The sequence below is a fragment of the Amblyomma mixtum genome, chromosome 1, assembly GCF_055824585.1.
Source record: "Amblyomma mixtum isolate Tamu chromosome 1, ASM5582458v1, whole genome shotgun sequence".
In the NCBI taxonomy this organism is placed as follows: Eukaryota; Metazoa; Arthropoda; class Arachnida; order Ixodida; family Ixodidae; genus Amblyomma; species Amblyomma mixtum.
Genome location: NC_143012.1, coordinates 161,380,488 through 161,404,253, shown reverse-complemented (window position 1 = coordinate 161,404,253; position 23,766 = coordinate 161,380,488). Strand labels below are relative to the sequence as shown.

At 47.7% G+C, this 23,766-nt stretch overlaps 1 protein-coding gene across 1 annotated transcript in view; it reads left to right on the top strand.

Moving 5' to 3' along the window:
- Positions 1-23,766, top strand: part of LOC149369549 (putative 4-coumarate--CoA ligase 1) — a 92,388-nt gene that overhangs the window by 64,744 nt on the left and 3,878 nt on the right. Inside the window, exons 8-9 of the mRNA XM_089558878.1 lie at positions 5,930-6,074; positions 19,583-19,852. Coding sequence (XP_089415004.1) covers positions 5,930-6,074; positions 19,583-19,852 — 415 coding nt within the window. The remainder of the gene's footprint in view (positions 1-5,929; positions 6,075-19,582; positions 19,853-23,766) is intronic.

Below are 23,766 nucleotides of genomic sequence, written 5' to 3'. Positions count from 1 at the left end.
TCTTACCGGCTGCAGCGGAGGACATCCTCTACGACAGCTGAGCTTCACGGCATTAAGGAAGCTGTTTCTTACATCCTGCGCCGAACCGCCGGCCGTTGGGTTATCTTCACCGATTCAAAAGCATCGCTGCAGATCCTCGCCAACCTGCTGAAGAAAACGAATCACCAGCCAGTTTCCCTCGACATCGGGTATATACATCATTTAGCTATTGCCGCAGGCCACTGCATAACATTTCAGTGGGTACCTGCTCACTGTGGCATTCTGGCTAATGAAAAAGCAGATGAAGCGGCCCGTAAGGGCCATCAACATCGGAGATACATTCGAACTTTTTTCACGAAATCGGATGCGTCCCAAATGACTAAAAGTTTTGCTTACGAAGAAACGTATCGGCTTTGGAGTTTGCCGACACATCAGTACCAATTTCATCACTCAATCGACCCACATCTTAGATCAACTCTCACCCAGAATTCCTCGACAACTGGAAACACTTTATCACCGACTTCGTCTGAATTCTGCATATACAAACCGATTGCGATACCGTTTTGGACAAACGAACAGTCCGCATTGTGACAATTGTGCCGCGGTAGAAACTGTGGAACATATCCTACTTGTGTGCCCTGCGTATGCTAACGAGCGTGCGTACTATGAACATTGCATGCAGAAGCTCTGCCCAGTGCCCCTAACAATGGAGAAAGTTTTAGGTCCCTTAGCCTGCTTCAGGCGACAGAGACTTGCAATGAACTTTCTTTTTTCATATTTAAAAGACATTGGACATCTAGATAAGCTCTAAATTCACTTGCACGTTACCTTCATGCATTCTTCATGCAGTGAACTTCGTCAGCCCATTTGTCGGACTATGCGCTCCATCATTCCATAGGTTACATCAATACTCGCCATTGCATCCTTAGTACCCATTTCATGGCCGCATTTTGTCTTCGTTTTTTTCTTTTACCTCTTCCACGCTGCTCTCCTACTGTCTTTTTCTCCCAAATTCCCCTTCCTACGCAGAGTAGCATGCCAGCGATTTTTAAACGCCGGCTAAATTCTCTGCATTTCATTAAAGAGTCTCTCTCTCTCTCTCTCACAGGTAATTCCTAGGCCTGTTTCTAAAAAAAGCTTCCGTACTTAAATGGCACGAACAATGTTGCCGAAGACAAAAAAGAACAGTTCAGTGCAAATGCTCCTAACCTTTCGTGTTTACATTCGTTATCTGCGTCCTTGGCATTCTAAACAGTGTAGCTCTCGAAACGATGCAGTTCCAACTAGTCGAATCGCAAGTACATTCTTAGGTCACCTGATTGGAGATGATCTGCTTGGCTGCTATTGTTTTCTCCGACTTGAATGCAATTTTTAAGTCTTTGAATGTGCAGATAGTTTGGCGCACATGTTTCAATACCTTAACTGATAACACGAGTGCGATTCATTATTGACTGAATCAGAGATCCTACCTTTCACGTGTAAGGCTCGAAGTCCCGCTGGGGCACATTTTATGAATATTTATCTCTGCTAATTCGCTGCACGTAAGTTAGGATAATACTTTTCTTTGGGCGAGTTCAGTAATTTCTAATAAGGTAGGTACTCTTTCCAAGAAAACAGGAAATAACCAAGAAAGACATACATGTGTACACATACGCATACGACACGCACGGCATGAGCGCATGTACTACGTACATGTCGTATGTGTTTCTTCGTTGTGTCCTGTCTTCTTTGCACCAGTACCTACCTTATTAGAAATTAGGGTAGGCCATACTGCATGTAGCTTTTCAAGTAATTAAGTTTTGCAGGAAAGCTCATTCGGAAACTTGAGAAACTCATTTTTCAAAGTAAAACTGCTGCTTTATTGAAGAATGTGTATATACTGTATAATGATACCTTTTATCTCATCGGTAAATTTAGCCTTTCTGATCAATAAATCTAGGCTGTAAGCTTCACAAAGGCGCATTCTGGTCTTGAGAGAGGCTTTGAGAGCACGGCAAGTAACTTAAATTTATGAAACACGTTTTTTTTTTGTCGCAACAGACTGATGTTTGACAGCGCCCAGTGTCAAAATGAATTGTTGCAGAATTCAGTTTCAGTTGAAGTCTTTGAAAGGGTGTTAAGAAGATTTCTTTTCTAGTGATGCTAGTGAAAGAGCTCTTTTATGCACACCGTTGTTGGTATTAAAGGGAAGCTGAAACAGTTTTTTGAGAATTCGAGGTTATTCAAGAATTCGGATCTGTCAAGCTTCTAGATAAACCATGCAAAGTATTTTTGCACTAGCATTTACAATGGTGACATAATCGTCGATTAAAACCGCGACGATATTTACGCTTCTCCTTACTACTTTGGAAGAGTGCGAGGAAACTCGGCAGTGACGTCATTGTTGCCGAAATTTTAATGTCCACTGCTTACGCCTGCATGCTGCTGTGCGTCGTCACATGGCGCCAAACAATGCATTGTGAGCTTCACCTTCAATGTCATCGGTTTTCTTCGATGGAATAACCGTTTCATCGCTAGAAACTCAGTGCCGTCATACGTGACGTCATTATCGGGGCCTCTGCCCGTCGCTGTGCACTTCAGAGAAGCCTGAATGCCGACGACGACTTTATTCGGCGATTACGCCACCATTTCAAATGCTAGAGCAAAACGATTTCGCACGCTTTACCAGCACATTTCGCACATTCGGCAAGCTAAAACTCAACGAATTCTAAAACCGCTTCAGTAGCCCTTTAAGGATCAGTGAGCATGCATTATCGCCCAGGTGATACCACGCCCGTAAATCCATTGAAGCTGCGGCACATCTCGCCACAGCCGAAAGTAAGAAAAAAGCCGGAACCCGAAAAAGCCGAGAAAGCGGAGAAAACCGAAAGTTCTTTGTCTTTTTGTCCAGCCCGTGAACTCAAACCAGAAAAATTTAGGTACGCTTACGGCGATTGTCTCACAGCTTACAGCTAGAGCTTCACAGCTGTTAGACTAGATTAGATTACAGCTATTTACAGTGTTAGAGCTTCTAAGCTACGATTGGTCTCGATTGGTTGGTATTGGGAACGTTGACTCCTGCGTGGAGCTATTGACATCATTTGTACAGGGAACAACGAAAAAAATTATTCCGCTGGTTTTCTTGTGATTTGACACACTATTTAAAGAAAGAGCAGCGGTATCACAAACGGTACGTTAGATCAGAAAGTGAGTATTGGTACCAAAGATATTCACTATGCAGACAAATTGTGAAAAACCTTATTGCATGCGTTGAAGCTCAATAGCACAAGCATCTTGGGAACTTTAAGAAAGAACCTAACTCTTTTTGGGCTTTTGTGCGGAAGCAAAGTGAAGAGAAAGTTAGTGCTGCTGTGCTAAAGATACGTGACAGTATCTGCTTCCAGCCGCAAGATGTATGCCAAGCTTTCATTGAGCACTTTAGCTTTTGCTTTGTGCGCCCTTGCCACACAACCAGTGTTGTCACCCTTGGTGACACCCCAGACTGCTTAGCGCTTGAAGTGTCGCTGAGTATGAAGTTTCATCAGCGATTCATAAGCTGAAGCCAAAATGTTCAACAAGAGTCGATGAAATTCCCAGCTTCATAATCAAAGGATGCAGTGACATTTTTGTTCCTGCTCTAACGTATTTGTTCAACTTATCTTTGCGCCCCGGTGTTTTTCCTTGTCTTTGGAAACTGTCAGTAGTTAGAGAGAAAGAGTACAAACTGCGTGAACAAGACGGGACGTAAAGCACATAAAAGTGTCTTACGTGCCATCTTGTTCGCGCAGTTTGTACTCGTTCTCTTCATTATGAACCAACTAGCCCGCCAGAACGTCATTCTGTTAGTAGCGGCTGCTGTATATAAGTCTGGCGATGCTTATGATGTGAATAATTTTTGACCAGTGTCACTTTTTTGTTGTTTTGCAAAAGTTTTTGAATGGTTATGTACGAACGCATGAGTTCATACTTTTTAAAAAAGATAACACCTCTGCAGCACGGTTTTTTAAAAGGACGATCCGTTGAATCGAATCTATGCCACTTTCTCGGGTACAGTGGGCCCCACGTGTTTAATCGCACTCAAGTGGACACAATTTACTGCTACATGTCTAAAGCTTTGATACGGTTTCCCATGAGATACTTCGGACGAAGATGGAAAAATACGGACTTAGTCCCATGTACTCCAAATGGCTCAAAAGTTACATTGCCAGCCGCCGTAATGCGGTCTGGTTTTTCGGCTGTGTGTCTAACGAGTATGTTTCAGCGTCAGGAGTGCCTCACTGTTCCAACTTGGGACCGCTGTTTTTTTAGTATTTATTAATAATTTGCCGCTACATGTCAACTGAAGGGTTTTACTATTTGTTCATGATTTAAAATTATTCCGTAAGGTTGAGACCTCCGAAGACTGTCGCCGTTTGCAAGCTGAGATTAGCAACATCGAGAAATGGTGCTTGGTGAATAGGATTAAACTGAACATTAAGAAAACTTTCGTTTTGTCTCTTACTAGAAAACGTCGCACAAATATACGTAACTATATTCTTCTACGGGGACAAATATCTCGTGCTGCCCATGTACGACACCTCGGTGTTGTTGACTCAAGACTCGATTTTCGGTTACATGTCTTGTCTATTGTCTCTGGCGCATTCAGACATATTGGTGTCATTTATTGTTCAACAAGAAAATTTCGTCGATACGAATGTCTGCGCACTCTACTGTGCTTTCGTGAGGCCACGTCTCGAGTTTGCATCAGTAGCCTGGAATAGTGTCTCCGTTATCTCTGGCAATGAAATCGAAAATGTTCAGCGGAAGTTTGTACGCATCCTTTGTGATAGATTATTGTGCGCCGTCGTTTCTAAGACTAGGATTCTCTTGTACCAGACCTTAGTAGGTCTACTCTTCATGACAGGCGACTCGCGCGTGACATGCATTTTATACATAAAATTGTGCTTGACTCTACTGACTGTGATCAATTATTGATGTCACTGCGATATCGTGTGCCTCAGCGAAACACCACCAAATGCTGTTAACTATTTTGTCCTTACATGCATGCCATTTCACCAATGACTCGTTTGCAAATAACATATAATGCAACTGTATATGACACAGATATATTTGCCTAATTTGCTGTTTTCATTTTTCATTTCATTATGCTTGTTTTTCTTTATTATATTTTATCATTGTATTTGTGATTATTTTTTGTCCTATGTCTGTTCACGTCATGGTGTTTGTATTGACTTAGTGTGCGCTCGTTTTGTTGAGGCCCACTCAAAATAAAATATCTATCTGTAAGGTTCTTTAACATGCCTGCGTACAAGTTGACTGAAACGCCTGCCCACATTATGAAGATTGCTGTTATTGCCCTGTTCTATTCGTCGACACCACAGAGTGTCAGATTTAAACATATAGTTTCTTAAAATCGAAGAGCGCACTAGCAAAGTCGCGAAATGTAGCGAAATATAGCAGGCGCTTTCAAATATACATTCAATTATGCAGCACCCACATGATGTATACTGATATTATATCACGTGGGAGATGCACCAATAAGGTCAGTTTCTCCGTACCATACAGTTTTTTCCACTTTATTGTTACTTCATAATGCGCAGTAAAGTTAGTTTTCCTGCTTAACCGGTGTCATTGCAAGATTCGATCAATGTAAGGTAAGATCTTTTAATTTCTTCTATGATTTGTTAGTATCTTCCGGTTAATTCTCGTTTTTCTTACTGGTGCACAAATTGAAGCCAATACAGTATTTGTTAGGGATGGACTTGATGATGTCTGATAGCTACTTAGCAGGCAGCAGCAATATAAATATGCCGAAAAAATTTGTACAGTAAGCGTGAATACTGAATCACAAGACAGTCATACAGATTTCCAGGTACAAACCTTAACTCTTATTAGGAAACAGAATTTCAAACATGGAAAAATCTCTGCTTTCAATGCCACATAAGTTGATGTTTTTTTCGCGCATTTGTAGGTGGTAGATGTCGTCACTCGCGAGAAGCTTGGTCCACATGAAATCGGAGAAATCTGCTACCGCAGCCTATCCATGGTGAAAAGCTACTACAAGAGGCCCAAAGAAACCGCTGAGCTCATCGACAAGGAAGGCTGGTCCAAGTCAGGTATGCAGTAAATGGCGACGATTTGACAATTTGTTTTTGTGCAAGGATGAAACGCACGTAATCATTCCAGGTGACTAACTTTCCCTAGAGAAAGCTGCATTCACCTTTAGCCATTACTCATGAGTTTAGCTTTTAATACTCACTCGCTGTTTCAGTCCACAGTAACACCAACTATACTTGGCTGTAGTAGCCGAAATGATCTTGACTTGCGCTTTTAAAATGATGACAACTTGGTTTACTCTACAAGAATACCTGGTTTTAGCCATCATAATGTTGTCGCAAAACATGCCAAACTATCATGCCGTTAAGAGCCAACACAGCAACTTTTTGTACATGTTCATCATATTTCTACCCTCGTCTCGAAGCTGTTACAGGACTACACACTACTGATGTGCTGTTGTGGGCATGCGTTTTTCATACTTTTTATACCCTTTATGCTTTTCGTAGCATCCCAAGTGATCTGCTAGGTCTTTAACCGTGACGTATTTGAGGGAAAATGTTTTGCGCGGTCGTGCTTTGACTTGCAACTATCGCAAAACTTCTGATTGTTCATTTACAGAAGTCTTTGCTGGCCCAGAGACGGAAACTGCTAATCTTGCATTTGATATAAGTCTTAATTCTGTTTGCATGACTGAAGGCTGTGCCCTCTAGGGAACGTGATGGTTAGCGAGCCATAGTACAGCCCGACGAGTGACACATCCACACTCAGCATAAACTTCGCAGGTTTATTCCGGACAAAACCAACGCTTCCGACGGGACACAACAGTGGATGTAGCGCTGGAGCACAGCGTGCAATCTGAGCTCTCGAGCGCGCAATCCGCGAACTACAACAAAACGGGCGCTAAGACCTGAGCGCGTCAAAACAAACACACTGAGACGCGATAAGAAGCGAGGCTGCTCGCGTCGCAGCCACTCACGCCGAACAGCTATTCCATCTTCTGTCTTCCTGGTAAAGGGCCTGTATAAGGTGCCTGGTAAGTAATGGGAATAATTGCTATAGCGGTTAAAGCCATTTATAACGCGACAGGGTATAGAGCTCGTTCGGTGGAAAAGCCGTCGGCGTCCTAGTAGTAGTCGGCACCGCGTGTCGGAAATAAACGGGGGTTGCTTAAAAACAACCGTACCATGCCAACCGTTTTCGCGGAATGTTCCGACAGCGTCATGCGATTCAGAATTGCGTGCAGCATAAACTTACTAGTTTAGTTAGAGCCTAGCTCGTGGCAAGGATTCGAACCGGTGACCTATAATCGGGGGCTTCGTAAAAAAAAAATCGTGTCCTGCGCAGTTCGGGTGTCCAATAAGATAAGTGAGATTGTTACTGTGTCATTTCGTTTCCTACAAAAAAACAATTTTCGATTTGTCCAAACGACAAGGCGTCCCGCCCAACGGGCGATGGCGTTTCGTGGACTCCCTGGCAGCGCTGCAACACGCTGTCGCGTTCCAACTTAAGGCGAAGCTTAAGCGTCCTCCAGATTTTTGAAGTAGAAATATTTTTGTTTTGATCATTTACTGAGATGACACTTTCGGCTAGTTGTTATGATAAAGCGACGAGATGCAGCCAATGTTCCTGTCTATGCCCTGCTTCTCCGTGCTGTATTGCTTCGCTTCGTTTGTGTTGCTGCTGTACGCCATGCAGAAAGTAATAATAAATGCATGAATAAACAAGTGATGACTAACATGACTTAAGCGAATAGGCACCGAAGCTAAGAAGCATAGGGGATGTTTTCTTTTAATCGGTAGATTTACATCAATTGCAGATTAATAAAAGCAGAAGAAAAACAACCACATTCTGCCGGTGGGATCCAAACCCCCGACCTACGAATTTCGCGTCCGGTGCTCTACCAACAGAGCTACTTGGACGGCTGTCCTATCTGCTGCTTTTGGGGGGGTATTTATGTGTATTGTAAGCGAACCTTGAGATTGTTCACAAGCGCCACTCTCGTCCATAGCAGCGGACTTAGTACGTCCTGATTTACCGCTAGTGCCACGCAGGAACGTAGTCGAACGGTGAAGGCGGAAACTCCGCGAGAATCCTCTTATATGCTACCTGTGGCGTCAAGGCTGCAAGATTCGAGGTACTCGTTGAACTACTGAGCATAGAAGTGAAGGGAAAAGAGGTGCTCGCTATGGCATACATGACGGAAGCGAACAGCCACCGAAACCGAGAAGCATAGGGAATGTTTTCTTTTAATTTGTATAGATTTGCATCAATGGGAGATTAATGAAAGCAGAAGAAAAAACAACCACGTGCCGCCGGTGCGATCCGAACCTATGACCCCCAAAATTCGCGTCAGGTGGTTTACCAACTGAGCTACGGCGACGGATGTCCGATCGGCTTCTTTCAGGGGTATTTAAGTGTAGTGTAAGCGAACTTTGGGGCTGTTAACCAGCACCATGGCAAATAATACGGGTCTCTATCATTTCGCCTCCACCGAAATTGGAAATGCGACCACTCCTGCCGGGATCGAACCCGCATGTTTCGTGTCAGAAGCCGAGCACCATAACCACTGTGACACCGCGGCAGCTTAGAAGCGTATGTGGCAGCGAGCCATCCGTACTGGACAGCGAGGTGCGATTCAGGGATGCTACGTGCACTGTAACGGCAAGTTACTTTGGTTGCTGTCTTTTGCTCGTATGTAAGTCTTCTTTTTAGAGCGCAGGTCTTCGGCGCCCCTTCCTGCGTTTCGCGGCGTCGCCGTTGTCCCTCGTAACCAGCTAGGGCAGTGCGCTGCTCTAGCTGCCCGCGCTCCTGGCGCCATTCCTCCCGCCCGCCCAAGCTGAAACACGTAGCCTCCGCCGTTTCCTCCCTGGCGGCGACCGCGTGATAGCGCGCGGAGTTCTCCGGTTGCCGAAGCGCCCGCTCGGCATCAGACGATCACGGTGCGTGCATCCCAAGCCGAAACGAAGAGCGACGTTCACTTGACTCGCTAGCAGCGTCAGCGGTATCAGTCACTCGCTGTTATCTCTTCGCCGCGCAACGTTCGTATGCGCCCACGCGCTACCTCTCGCGACCTGCCGATAACTTAACTGCTCTCTTTGCTCCTCCTTCAATGCCGCCCCTGTGCGGCGGCAATCAAAGTGCGGGATCTCGATATGCGCACCACCCGAGCGGAAACCCATATCCTCCGCCGTTCGCCACTGCGAACTGCCTGCCTATATAACTAGTTCAATCTCTGCCAGTTCTTTCTCAGCCTTGAGCGAAGCAACTGGTGGAAGTCCCTCGTCTGCCGGTGCTGCTGAACGAAAAAGTCTGAAACTGTACATACATGTCTTGCTCGAATTCTTTGCTCGGGGTGCATGTTCTTAGGATTGGAATGAATGATGAGGTGGGAGCGTAGGGCTGGCGGTAGGGGGGCCTCTTCGGTAGGATGGTTGATCGGTATGATGCTTAGCTGACAGAGTAGAGTGCGGCCTGCCGTGGTACCCGACAGGCGAGTCAGCTGGGCTGTTAGGGCGGCTTCTGCCAGCTCCTGGAACGTGTTGTGGGTACCGAGGTTCAGGAGCCGGGCACTAGAGGTGCTGGGGAGGGGGGGGGGGGGGGGTAGGCGTAGGGCGATCTTCGTGGAGCTCCTGAGGAGCGCGTTGATGTGGTCCGGCTAGTTTTCTTTAGAGGGAGATAGGAGAATGAATACGCCGTGCGGTTCGTCATGTAGGCTTAGGTGAGGCGGAGAGTGTTCCGCTCTCGCAAACCTTCGTGCCGTTTCTACGCGCACCGGATTAGACGGGTGACTTGGTGGGTTTGGGTCTGGAGAGCTTGGACGGTGTCGCCGTGCGCGCCGTTGGAGTGAAGGACGAGGTCCAGGATGCAAATATTTGAAACTAGGGGAATGGGGCGGTTCCCTAGCGCAAGTGACATGGGAGGGTCAGTGGAGTCATGCGGCCTGCGGCGTTAAAGGAAGAGCTATGATTTGGAAGGGGAGCAAGCTAGGCCGCGCGCGAGAACGTACGAGTCGATGATGTTGAGGGCCGACGGTAGGTTGCGTTCCATGTCGCCATCACTGCCTCGATTGGCCCAGACAGTGGTGTCATCAGCATAGAAGCTGGAATATATGTAGGGAACTTGGGTGAGTTGGTGAGGGAGTTGGAGAATGGCTATGTTGCAGAAGATAGGAGACAGCACAGCACCCTGAGGAGTTCCTCGTGCTCCCAGTGAGACACCGGGGAGTTGGTGGTCGCCCAAAGTGAGTGTGGCTGTGCGTACGGAGAGGAAGTAGCGGACGTAAGTGTATGTCCGCGGGCCTACGCTCAAGGCGTGGGGGCCGTCTACGACGGCTGCGTCGGTAACGTTGTCGAAAGCTTTTGTCAGGTCAACACCGAGGATAGCCTTGGTGTCGCCCGCGGGGGAGTCAAGGCTGTGGTGTTTGAGTTGTAGAAAGACCTCCTGGGTGGATAAGCCTGGGCGGAAACCAAACATGCACGAAAGCTTGAGGTTGTTATTCTCCATATACCGGCTGAGCCGGGTGTGGAGAACGTGCTGCATGAGCTTGCCCACACACGACATAAGGGAGATGGGACGAAGGTTAGCGGGGAGGCGTGGTTTGCTGGATTTGGGAATAAAGACTACTCTGGCGACTTTTCACTGAGGAGGGAGGGCGCCGCGCATCCAGCATTCGTTGAGTAGTCGGTTATTGCTTTGACGGATGGGGAATCGAGGTTGGGGAGTGCCTTGTCTTGCACTCTGTCGGGGCCAGGAGCTCAGGACGTGTTGAGGCGCTTGTCACAAAATTCGGCGCATTTTTGAAACAAAGAAACAAAAACAGCACCGCGTGGACGCATCTCGCCAGCGCGGGTAGTAAATCGGGGAAGAAAGAAACCCCGGGAGAGCGACTAGCTTTGTGTGTGTGGCTGTTCCCTTCACCACCGCTCGCCGGGGAGGAGTCAGCCACGACACCGATTTTTCCAGAATGCCGGAGATGCTTCTACTCGAAACCAGCGGAGAGGGCGTAGCCTTGCGTGTGCTCAGAGATGTCCTCCCCTTCTTCACCGGCACGTCAGCGGTGGCGCCACGACAGACCTCTCTGGAAGCTCCTCGAAGCCACTGCCGGTGTTTCGACCAATGGGGACGCGCGCCCGGCGCAAGAAGGAGAAGGAGACTTCACGGCCGACACTCCGTGTATGTGGGCACCTGCCTTGGCGCGTAGAACAAAGAGGCGTGGACCAAGCCTATATAAGAAGGGCGTTGACCACTGTCAGTTTAGTCCGAGCCGCCGTTTAAGCTTCAGTGAAGCGCACCCGCTCGACTCCCTGGACCACACCACTCGCCCAACCACGGACCAACGAGGCAGCGTACGCCAGTCTGCGGGACGACATTGTCGTGGACCTCTGGTCGTCGGGCTGTCGCAGTGCCCGGTGAACAAATTAAGGTTTGTTTGTTTACCTCGATCTTGTGTTAGAGGACTTTGAAAGTTTGAAAAGTATTTATTTGGAACTGTCTGTACATACAGTTCTGGAAGGAGGCCAAAGGCCGTGGTGCCTGACAAGGGCCTTCGTCCCGGGGGTAAGCAAATTGCATTCAGCATATGCACACAAAATAAACAAATACAATAAATGTAGCGGTCACCATGACACTTGATGGCAGTATCTCATTTGTATTGTAGCCTCTCTCGAGTTTAATTTCGCACGAGGTGCATTGTTTTGTTAATCACTTTGTATGTGTTTGAACTAGTGATTGTGAAATCCTCTGTATTGTCTCATTGCTGTATAAACTTTGTTTTGCTTGTGACCCTTTAGACCGATTCTCTGGCTTACGACCGGCGAATGCTGGGCACAAAAGGACCAAAAACCTCTTGACACTTGGTAGTTGGTCTCCACTGAGCTTCCCATGCTGTGTCGAGGGCATCTCCTTCGAGTCCGAGACCACTGCCCTCACACGCTCTAATCGTGTCTGGCAACGTCACGCCTAAAGTGCGCGAAGTTGGGTGACAGCGCGGAAGTTCTGCCCTGACTTCCGCCTAATTGATCGGCCGGTTTAGGAGGTCTTTGGGGGAGCCTGTGTAGTCAGGGCGATCTGCGGAGAGATCTGCGGGAAGTAGAGATCACGAAGCTCCTCGAGAAATTCATGATCATCATCATCATCATCATTTATTGACCCTTAAAGACCCCTGGGTGGTGGGGCATTACATAAGGGGGGGGGGGCGTTACATAAAAATACACCAGGTAACAATCAGTGCCATATACATGTACTGGCAGGATATAAAGAAAAAAAAATGTACATGAACCCATTACAGAAAGTGGCCAACCATATATGAAACGGTAGTTAAACACAAAAAGTATAATGAACATCAGGTGTTTAAGTGCGACAGCAGCAATTGGCGGAACTTACACGGATCTCGCTCGATGACAATGCACTCAGGTAATGAATTCCATTCTTTGATGGCAACAGGTAGAAAAGACTTGTTAAATGAGTTAGTGGAGCCGTGAATGCGTAGAATGCTCATGGAGTTGAAGAGACGGCGCGAAGTTCTGAGGGGCGGAAGGAAAATGGAGTCCCGAAGTGATGGAAAACAATGGTAAAGTTTGTGGAACAATGACAAACGGGCAGTTTTCCGCCTGCGCACCAGAGGCTCTATGTCGAGAGACAATTTTATATTTTTAACGCTAGAGTGGGTGTGATAGTCGGATGAAGTAAAGCGGGCTGCACGGTTTTGAATAGCTTCTACGGTGTCGATTAAGTAAGCTTGGTGTGGGTTCCAAATAGGGGAGGCATATTCTAGTTTAGTGCGGAGGAAAGTATTGTAGGCTAGTTTTCGGATAGAAGGTGGGGAAGAACCAAGGTGCCGTCTTATAAACCCGAGTGATTTCGAAGCATCAGCTGCCAGTTTCGTAATGTGATCGGACCACGTGAGGTTGTTGGTGATATGAATTCCTAGATACCGGTATGAAACGACTTTGGAAAGGGTGGTTGAGTTCAATGAATATGCGTAGTTGACAGTGGTGCGCTTGCGTGTTACCTGCATGTACTTACACTTGGAAACGTTGAGCTGCATTAGCCATGTGGAACACCAATCTTCAGTTCTGCTTAAGTCATTTTGAAGGATTAGCTGGTCTTTTTTAGTGGTTATGCGACGGTACAAGACGCAGTCATCTGCGAAAAGACGAATGGTCGATGAGATGCCTGCAGGCAGGTCATTTATGAAAATTAAAAATAGAAGTGGACCGAGCACCGAGCCCTGGGGGACACCAGACAAAACCTCGGTTGCAGGCGACTGATCATCATCGATAATGGTGTATTGACAACGAGCAGTTAGAAAACAACGCAGCCATGTTAAAACCAGAGGATCGAGGCATAAGCATGAAAGTTTGGCTAGAAGGCGCTGATGGGGAACACGATCAAAAGCTTTCGAGAAGTCCAAGTATATGACATCAGTCTGAAATGACGAATCTAAATTTAGGCTGAGATCGGTATTGAAATGAAAAAGTTGGGTTTCGCATGAATAACCGGATCTGAAACCATGCTGATGGGGCGAAAAGAAGCAGTTGGAATCTAGATGAGAGGCCACGTGCGAATATATAATGTGTTCTAGTAGCTTGCAGGCAATGCATGTTAGAGAAATCGGACGGTAGTTAGAAGGATCGGACCACTTACCTCCTTTAAAAACCGGAACTACTCGACTCATCTTCCAGTCATCTGGAATTGAACCAGTAGCAATCGATTGCTCGAATATTATTTGCAAAAACTGGCTTGAGATATCCTTAGTGCATTTCAGTATCTTTGAAGGAATATTATCAGGTCCTGGGGCGCTTGAAACCTTAAGCTTATCTATGAGATTTGCAATACCGTTGGCAGTGATAGTAACAGGCGGCATCTGAGAGAATGGAAGCTTTTGTAAGGGGGGATATTTAAGGAAGGTTCATTGGTAAAAACAGAAGAAAAGTATGAGTTCATAACCACAGTGCGTTGGTCTGATGGAACCTCAGATCCATCATTATCAACTAATGAGATATTGTGTGATGACCTGTCACCTGGAGTTAGAAGTTTCCAGAATTTTTTGGGGTTGGAGTGAATGATGCGTAGTAGATCTCGATGATAAAATTTCTTTTTTGAGAGTCGAAGAAGTTTAGTGTATTCGCTAAGACACGAGAAATACCTTTTCCACTGTTGTGGGCAGCCCGAGTGCTTTGCTACACGGAAGAGGCGTTTCTTTTTCCTTGAAAGTTTTCTGAGTGCATTAGAAAACCATGGTCTGCTTGCGCACCCCGAATGCATACAAGGGGATCGTGTATATCGATAAGTGATAATAACTTTCTTTTGAATACCAACCAATTATCATTAACTGTTCTTGCTGGGGAGCGCATACGGAAATCACTGAGGAAGTTGCCTAATTCTGAGATAATACTTGCAATGTTGGCCTTGTTATAGTCACGAATATACTTGACTGATGGTTGACGAGTACAGACCGGCAGAGATAAGTTGAACAATAAGGTGCAATGATCACTGAAGCCAGCAATGCATGATAATGCCTGAATAGAATCGGGGTTAGAAGCAAGAGGGAGGCCTCAGATGTGTGTATGAGCTTTATGAGGTTGTGTTTCTGGTGTGTCTTGGACTGAGTAGAATTAATGACATGGCGGAATAGGTTCCAGGTCTGAGGCAGGCTCGTGTGGCCGTCCAGCCTATTGCAGAGGGATTCCCAATTTCGGCTAGATAGGGTCGCAGCATGCGTCTCAGTCTCCTTGTTCAGGCAGGCCATTCGGCGTCTGAGTGTTCTATTCCAGCGCTGACGCCTCCACCTCCGCTCGAGACCCGCATTGGCCTCCCATAGGTGCGGGAGATAGGAATCCATTGCGTCTGCAGGGCAGTCCTCTTGGAAGGGGCGAGTCACGGCGCGGATGGCACGCTGGAGTTAGTCAGTCCAAGTAGCTATGTCTGATATGGTATTTAGAGTACGAGCTGCTCGGGAGGAGCGGAACGAGTCCCACTTCGGGGTGGTAGCACTGCGAGAGGATCTGCTTGTTTGGATTTCTTGTAGGAGAATCTTGATATTGTAGTGATGACTACCGAAATTCTCCTAAGTGCTACACCACGCAGCGTGAGGGAAGCGGTGGGTGAAGGTGAGGTCGGGTGTAGTGTCTGCGCAGACGCTGTTTCTAATGCGAGTAGGGGTCTGTGAGAAGGGAGAAGCCGGCCTGTTCAGCTGCGAGGCATACCTCGCGCCTCTTTTGGGTCTCGGTTGTGTAGCCCCAGGCCGTGTTTGGGGCGTTGAAGGCACATGAGGATTGAAAAATTCTACCGCCTCAGCAGGAATCTCGTTTGCGGCGAAACTGCGCATGGAGCGCTTTTGTTTAGAGGTAAGCTGCCTTGTTCGGCCGCGCATGATGTGAAACCAGAACCGTCTACGACGAGATAGAGGGAGAGAAGGCAGCTAACGACGGGTTTCCGCTGACAGCGGCAGCGGGGCCATCAAAGTCTCTTGATTTCTGAAGTGCGGCCATTTTTGAACTTGTCCGCTGGAGCGCCGGCCCTCGTACTTCCTCCTCTCCGGCCTCTCTAGTCGGACATTTTCCGAGTGGCGATTAGCCCCTGCGGCCTTCGTCAAGGCTACACGAGCGAGGCGCCCGCTTTGCTTGTTTTTTGTTTCTTTCTTGCTCGGCGCCATTTGCAGGCCCACGTCTGCCGCTGCTATACCGCTGGGGCAAGTGTGCTTCTCCGCGCGTGGGGTTTTCGCTTGCGACTCGTGGACCGATTTTTTACGTGAAACGCCAGATCTCTATCTGGAGTTTGATTGCAGCCGGTGCCGTCATAATTGAATATTTTCTCCGGTACTCGTACAGATACAGCGCTTCGGTTCAACTGAGCCTGTTCGGTCGAAAGTCTCTGCCTAGCAGTGCATGTAAGACGAGCTCTCAAGTCGATCGGCCATGCATCTCCAGTCGTGTACAGAAGGATACTAATCACTCTACGGTGTTCAAACTCTATTCGCGAGTTGGTTAGCGTAAATGAGTGGTTGGCTCATATTCATGCATTGAAATTGCTTGTGCGCTTCCGCATAAAGGCACAAAACCTTTATATTTCTCTTCCGCAGTGCTAGGGAAGAATCGGAACGCTGCAGCGGGGTCGATATTATTCTCTTTGACTGTAAAGTACGTTTATCAACTGACATCGATGGCGAGCGTAGTTCCGAAATTGTTGAAGTGTACTGCTGCCCAGCGCGGCCTCAGGGTTCGCCGCAGGCGCGAATATTGGGCGCGCGGAGCGAGTCCGAGAAAATACATCGTCGTAGTCGATCGAGGGGGGAGGGCTTTGATTCACTAGATGTGGAATTATTAACATGGTAGCTCGAAATCCTTCCGGCAAATAGTTAGCACATTCATGGAATCGGTAGTTTAGCATACAGAACGACGTGTTTTTATGCTGTTAGCCATTTCCGAACTTTACTGTTTTGCAATGCCGTAAATCCCCGAATAAAGATGGACTGTACCGATGTACACTGCCGGGCCGTGTACAGACGAGTTTGATGTTTCCTGCGTTGATAGGTCATGCGAATGATATTTACCGATATCAAGATGTTGGTAAGCGCCAGTAAAAAGTTGTAAAGCAAGTCGGCTGCACGACGGTGACGGAAACACAACATACGTATGGCTAAAAACACCGTGGCACTGAGAATCCCATGCGGCCTGACATATAATGGGTAATAGTAAGAGCAAGCTTACTTCTTAGTCCTCACTTGTACGCAGTCCGCAAAAATTCAAAATCTGACATTTAAGAACGCATTATCCGTGCACTCTAAAGCGGAAAATGATGAATTTCTAACGGTGCATTACAGTGTGCATCACTCAAGCAACGCGCATAACAGAAAAGCTTAAATGCCTTCGAGAAACCCGCCATTTTAACTCTTTGTAAACATTTGAACACCTCGCCATCGCTGTAGTTAACTCATGAACACCAATCAGTCAGGAATGGCAAAGCGAACACTTGACTGGGCTAAACTATTTTCTGCTGAACAAAATTACTCGCTTCTTTCTTGAATAGATTTTGAAAGCGGTGAAGCACAAGTCACGAACAGGCAGCAGTGAAATTCCTTAAGTATTAGGCTAAAAAAAAGGAACGTCGTTGAATGTGCACAACTTCTTAAACGATCAAGTCGTTCAGACAGGGACTCGATAAAAGTTTGCAAAATATGCGTTCAAGCTATTGCGCTAGCCGCCCTGTGTACCTGTGCCTAGGAACTAAAGCAACACTGTTAACTTTACTCGTAAACTTTAATGTTGAACCCAGTGGTGGCCGTGGTGATCTGTGTTCCAAGCAATGCCGAAAACAACGTTTCTGCCCAAGCTATGCAATAACAGCTACCCACAATTCCAACGAATAATTTTGAGATCAGCGCGGCAGTAACTTTACTGACGTACAAAGGAGATATAAATGCCTGCTATTTCAATTACATATACAGGGTCTGTTCTGAAAGTAGTAGGACTGTTTTTTTCCTGGGCGAACGGGCGGACGAGAGGCTGTCTGCGCGTGCAGGATCGTTGAAGGGGGATATTGGGAATACTGGGGAAAATCGGCAGTAGGCTCTCGGCCGTTGAAGAGAGGAGGTCGCTTGTACTGTGAACCCCTGTCGAAACGTCTCGTCACGCAGAATCGTCGAGCGTTTTGCTGGATCAGCGACACGCGATCAAATTTTCAGTAAATCTTAGTAAAACGGGCAAAGAGACTCACTACATGATTAAGGAGGCCTACGATGACGCTTCCATGGGTAGATAAGGTGTTTTTTGAGTGGCACAAGCTTTTCCGAGAAGGTAAGGAAAGAGTGGAGGAAGACGACCGCTCCAGACGCCCTTCGACCAGCAAGACCAACGATAATGTGCAGCGAGTGAAACATATACTTAACAGTGATCGTAGAATGAGTATCAGAATGATTGCTGATGACTCGAGCATTCCTCAAACCCAAGTTTTGAGATCGTGACCGAAAACTTATCCATGAGGAAAGCGTGCGCGAATTTCGAAGTTGGTGCCGGGAGTGTTGTCAGAGGAGGAAAAGGCCAACCGGTGGGGTCTTCTTCATCATGTGAATGAGGACCCCGATTTTTTGCCCAGCACAAGGCGGCAATGGTGCCTCAGCACCCTTAAAGCCTCGACTTGGCCCCGCCAGACTTTTTTCTATTCCCGAGAATAAAATCGACGCTCGAGGGGAACCATCACGGATCGGTAGAGGTGGTTCAACAGGCCGTGACGAGGGAGCTAAACAGCATTCCGGTCCAGGCGTTCCTGGAGGCGTACGAAAACTGTAAAACTCTTTGGCAGCAGTGTGTAGGTGCGGAAGGGTGCTACCTTGAAAAATTGTAATCGTTTGTACTATTCTCTTGAATAAACTTTGTTTAAAAAAATGCGTCCTACTACTTTCAGAACAGACCATGTATATCTGTAGAGAGGAAACGTTTCAGAACATGAAACCTAACTTGCGCGATGGCATGCAGTCGCAAGTAAGAACTAGCAACAGTGGCGTGCCACCGGAGCGGCAGACCGGCGTTGCGGTTGCGAACATGCCGATAACAAGTGTCGGGTGTGTTCGCAAAGCACGGCGCGATTTTCAACGCTCAGGTGACGTCGTTGTGCTAATCTTCCTTACTCGCGACTGTACTCGCTCAGTGGCGGCGACGTTACTCGCTTTCGTCGCCAGCCCTCTTTTATAGAAATTTCAGAGCCCGTACCAAAATGTTGCGACGGTGACTCATAATATGGTTAAGAGCGTTAAATGGCTTGCGTACAGTGTTTTTCTTTTTTATAAAAGGGCTAAGCGAGCGAAAACCTCGCGCGCAAAGCGGTGCTACCAATGCGTATGGCCGGCGAGCGCACCAGGCCATGAACGCTTGCCGTGTGCAGCACGCGATCAAAGAGGAATCTGGGACCGCGGAGGAGAGTGTTGCTACTTTCAGGATCAAGGGACTTTACATCAAAGGACCGCGTACATTGCACCACTCGCCTCTGCATTTTTCGAGTCGCGCCGCTTTCCTATAGTTACAACAGATGACGCCACCAATGCACTTCGGCGAAAACGGATGTTAAAGAGCCAGTAAAAAATGAAATTCACAACGTTCCTTCTTTTTCTTTTGGCCATAACTCAGGCTTGAATGCGTCATAAACCATTCAGAAATGCATCATGAATTCAGCATGTATGCGAAAGAAATTAATGAGAATCCCAACAGGAAAACACACATCAGGTCTTATTCAGAAAATCGGTGGCAAGTTTTCATCTTCAGAGGTCATCAGAAATACTACATGATTGTGATGTCTGAGATTACTGGCTTTTTATCAGAAACTCATGACAAATTTTTGTAGGGGCAGCCCACAGTCTTCCACATTTCGTGGGGCTGCTGGGCCCAACCAAAAAGCGGTGGGAGGCGCTGCTGGACAGCAATAACCTGGAGGAATAACAGGCCCCCATTCAACAGGTGCGCAAGGGAGCTCTAGCCAGTGGAGCCCTGGGATCAGCACCCCACCCATGAGGTCAAGCAACTCCACTTTTGTTCGTTAAAGATTTTCTCCTCCTGCTCCAAATGACTCTTTACAGGCGATGCTGGCTACTACGATGAGGACGGGCGGTTCTACATCGTCGACCGACTGAAGCAGCTGATAAAGTGCATGGACGTCCAAGTGGTTCCGGCCCAGCTGGAAGAGTTGCTGTTACGAGAACACGGGGCCGTAATCGCCGAGGTGTCCGTGGTCGGCCTACCGCACAGCGAGATTGGCGAGGCGCCCGCGGCGGCCGTCGTCCTCACGGAAGAAGGAATCCGCGTCGACCGCGAAAGGCTCGCCCAAAGCATCAAGGACACTGTTGAACGTGAGTGTCCAGAGCGCCTCTGTAATGCCCAGAACTGCGGACGGGATCGTGCGGTTCAGAGGGGTCAGAACTGTTAAAGATCCGGTTAGGAATAAAATCCGGCGTCGGCCTTTTAAGCCATGGGGTCGTGAGCCAAAAATTACGATCGTGACTCTGGCAGGTGGTGCCCAGAGAGCAACCTAGGAGGCAGGTGGAAAGTACACGTCACGTAACCTTGCGGCGTCTTTGTAACCTACCCAACATGGAAGGAGGCAGTTATATTATTGATTGGCCGCTCGGGAAGATCAAAGTTGGCCATACAAGGCCCACTACTATAGGAGCCACTGCGATCGAAGGGCCGTGGCGCATTACTGAACAGCTACGCCATTGCCAAAGGAGGGAGAAAAAGGACTCCCAGGGATCTATGAATGTAAAGTGGAGAATGACTTTCTGCAAATATGGGAATTAACCCATTAGGTTATAGTGCTTTACAGGTAAGGCGGAGGTTATGTGTATCCTCCAAATATTTTATTTATAGTCGTTGTCAAAAGCAGCCAGGGCTGCATTGGTTGCTTTCCTGTCCTATAGGGGAGCGCTTCTGCCACCCCAGAAGGTCTAAATCTATGTGTGATGAGGAGAACCCACTTCTTCACCTTTAAAGAGCCATTGATCTTTAGGGAAGCAATAAGGTTTCCGCTTCGCGACTGAGAAGCTAACCACATAGCCTGGTTACGTTTGGTAAAGATGGGTACATACTGCCAGTTGTTCTTGCCATTATAAGAAATTCAGGAGAAGTGCTTCTAGTTTCTTTGGCTTCAACACATGGCGCATGGCTTTCAAAATTAAATAATAGCGAGCTTACATCATTCGTCATGTAAGAAACAAAGAAAATGACCGAGTGACTCTAGAAAATACATGAGAGGCCGCCAGGCTTAGCTACACCGGCTGGGTGCTGTCCTGAATTCTTGGTAATGAAAGCACCAACCGCGCTTACCTATCGAACTTGGTTTAAATTCGTAAACATGCATTTCGGTTTTATCGGGGCATCGGCAGCTGCAAGAGAGTAATGTTCCTCCGCTAGCTTTCTAGTGTATATGGCGTCCCCAATGTAATGCAGCTCAAGAAAGGGCAGCCCAGGCTCGTTCCCGTCTCTCCCTATTATCGTTCTCTGCCTGCATCGAGAATTTCACTACCCTGAAAAAAAATAAAAACTTACACTCTTCTCCTCTGGCGGCATATTCGGCTGCAGTAGCAATCTCGCGATTGCACTGTGTTCCCCTGGAACGTGTGGGAATATTGAGATGGTCTTTCACACTGCTGCCGCTCAGCGGATGCCGCTTTATCGCTCGGTAACCGCGGGAGGGACCGTGACCACGGGCGCAAAAGGTGGGACGAGAGCACCTGTTGTCAAATATTTGCACCTGTTGGACGAGAGCAATGTTCATTGTTCTGCGGCTTTTTATTCGGCTTTTCACTGGAGAACTGTTTCTCATTCTGTCTGCTTACTTCTTGTGTTGAATTTTCGTTTTTTTCTGTACGACACTCTTTCCCAAACCTCTGATACAGGCTGGCAGTACAGTGTAATAAATAAAAAAGTAAAGAAGACACATGCAGGCCAGCTAGCTACAAAAAGTATCAACGAGGTAATCCTCGCAATCAGAAGGCTACGTAAGAAGAGCTTCCGTCTTATCGGCTTGGGTGCGCCTTAAACGGCGAACTTTTGAGGGAGCCGCAAATGGTGGCAGAGCACTCCGCGTTCTTCGTGCCAGGCCATTCCTCGGCGATCACCTCGGAAGGCAGCGAAAATATGCGATCAGTACCGCTCGCGTCGCTGCCTTGAACCTGAAGATACCTAAAAACCCCCTCGTATCTCTGGGGGAATTCAAGTAGCGGCCTTGGTGATAGTATCGTCGCTACTTTCATTTCCCCAAGGACGGAGCTAATTACCTCCTTTGCCAGCCGGTGATGTCGCAACGTATGGCGGCCGGACGAGAAGGGACGAAAGGAGGAACGGGTTTTCCACAGCGCTCCCTCCTTAAAAGTTGGCCTAAAGTTCCCGTGAACATTTACTGAATGTCATTGAAGAATCGTAGACGAGAGTATCGGCGACGATGGCAGGACAGCTCCGGGAGGCGCACCTTACAAACCAGTACACGCGCTTGTCGCTAACGAAGTCAGGTGGCCGCCTTCTTGCTCGACTCCATATCCGACACACCACTCCCATGGAAGACAGGTTTCGCATCTCAGAACTGTGGAGACGTGCCCTCCACGTGCGGCCTCTTCCAGCCAACATGTCACACGAAGATCATAATGGTCGGCGCCTGGCACCAGCGGAAGCCCTAGCCCGACATTATGGCAACAAAACAAGTGTATAATGGATGCCTCCGGTCCTCACCACGGGAGCTGGTACACGGTCGCGGTAGTTCACAATAGCAACACAGTTTACGCCCTCACCTTCCGAGCCAACATTGCAACAGAAGCAGAAGAGGCCGCTTTGCTCTCGTGGCCTCACATTCCGATTAAAAATACATAATCACCGATTCGCGAGGGGCCAGTTGGAACGTCGAACAACGCCGCACTCCCTTCCTAGCCTATCGAATATACCAAAATTGCATACGGAGTACGGACCCCGCAGACCTTATGTGGGCCCTTGGTCATCAGGGGTTGGCAGGAAACGAGGCAGCAGACGCAGCCGCCCCGCTCTCTCTCACCGGGCTGTTTTCTCCTTCCCCCCCCCCCCCAATCAGGAATCCAATCCTAATCCGATCTATACCTTCAATGATGTTGCAACCTACTATCGTGGCAGTCATCGCCTTTACACGCCCATGTAAAGGCCTGAAGAAGCGGATGAGCGGCTGCCTCTCCGCCTTCTCACCAATACATTTCAGTGCCCGGCATTAAAAGATTTTGTCCCCTCTTTAACGGCAGCTGCCCGCACTGTAGTGCGGTGTCTTCTGACACCTATACCATGGTGTGGGCCTGCCCCTCCAACCCGGCTATTCCCTTCATCCCCAACCCAACACGGGAGGGCTGGGAGGCGACCCTGTTCGGCTGTCACGACTTACAGGCCCAACAACTCTGAGTCGGGCGCGCCCGGGTGGCGGCTCAGCCCGTCAGGGACCGATCCTTACAAGCACTAGATGATGGTCTCTAGTATGGGACCCCAGTGGCGGCGGCCGCCGCCACTTGGATACCATACTAACGACCTCCACCTAGTGCTTGTAAGGATCGGTCCCGTACAGGCTGATCCAAACATACTCCTGTCCCTTCTTAATAAATGTTTTCACCACCACCACTGTTCCAAGAGGGCAGTTATGCCCGTTTCCTTTGCTTTGCAAGCTCAAGGTCATTTGAAGGTGAAAACTATGCACAAGGTGATCGAAGCACGAGATTCCGTATTGAAGCTGTCACTTCTAAAATCGGACCTTTCCAGCAGCCGTTATAAGTATTGAGCGAGTGTTTTTTTCTTTGTGATGAATATTTGTCGCATGCAGCAGCGAACAGAAATTTTCTTCGCTCTCATGTCGTAAATTGTAATGACCGGCATTACACGCACGAGGCACTGCGCCAGAAGCTGCCTCAAATTTTGTACAGCTCAGTGTTGATAAATGGCGACTCAGAAGTGCAGTTCTTCAAGGAGTTAGCAACAAATTATAAATCTGGACGGCGGAAAGAACACGAACATAGGAAATACAGGGAGGATAGAAGAAGCGCCTACTACCAGCTGAATTTATTGCAGAGAACACCATATTTTTTATACGCCAGTATGTTGACCTCACATTCTGCGACCTAAATTCTCCGTAACACTGCAAAACAGTGCAATGCTATCTTATTCCATATGGTGATTCAGCTAAGCCCTTTAGTTCATCCCTCTTGTGGTTGTCGTTAGTGCTAAGCAGTTGAGGGTGAATTCAGCACAGGTCTCTTTCATCCCA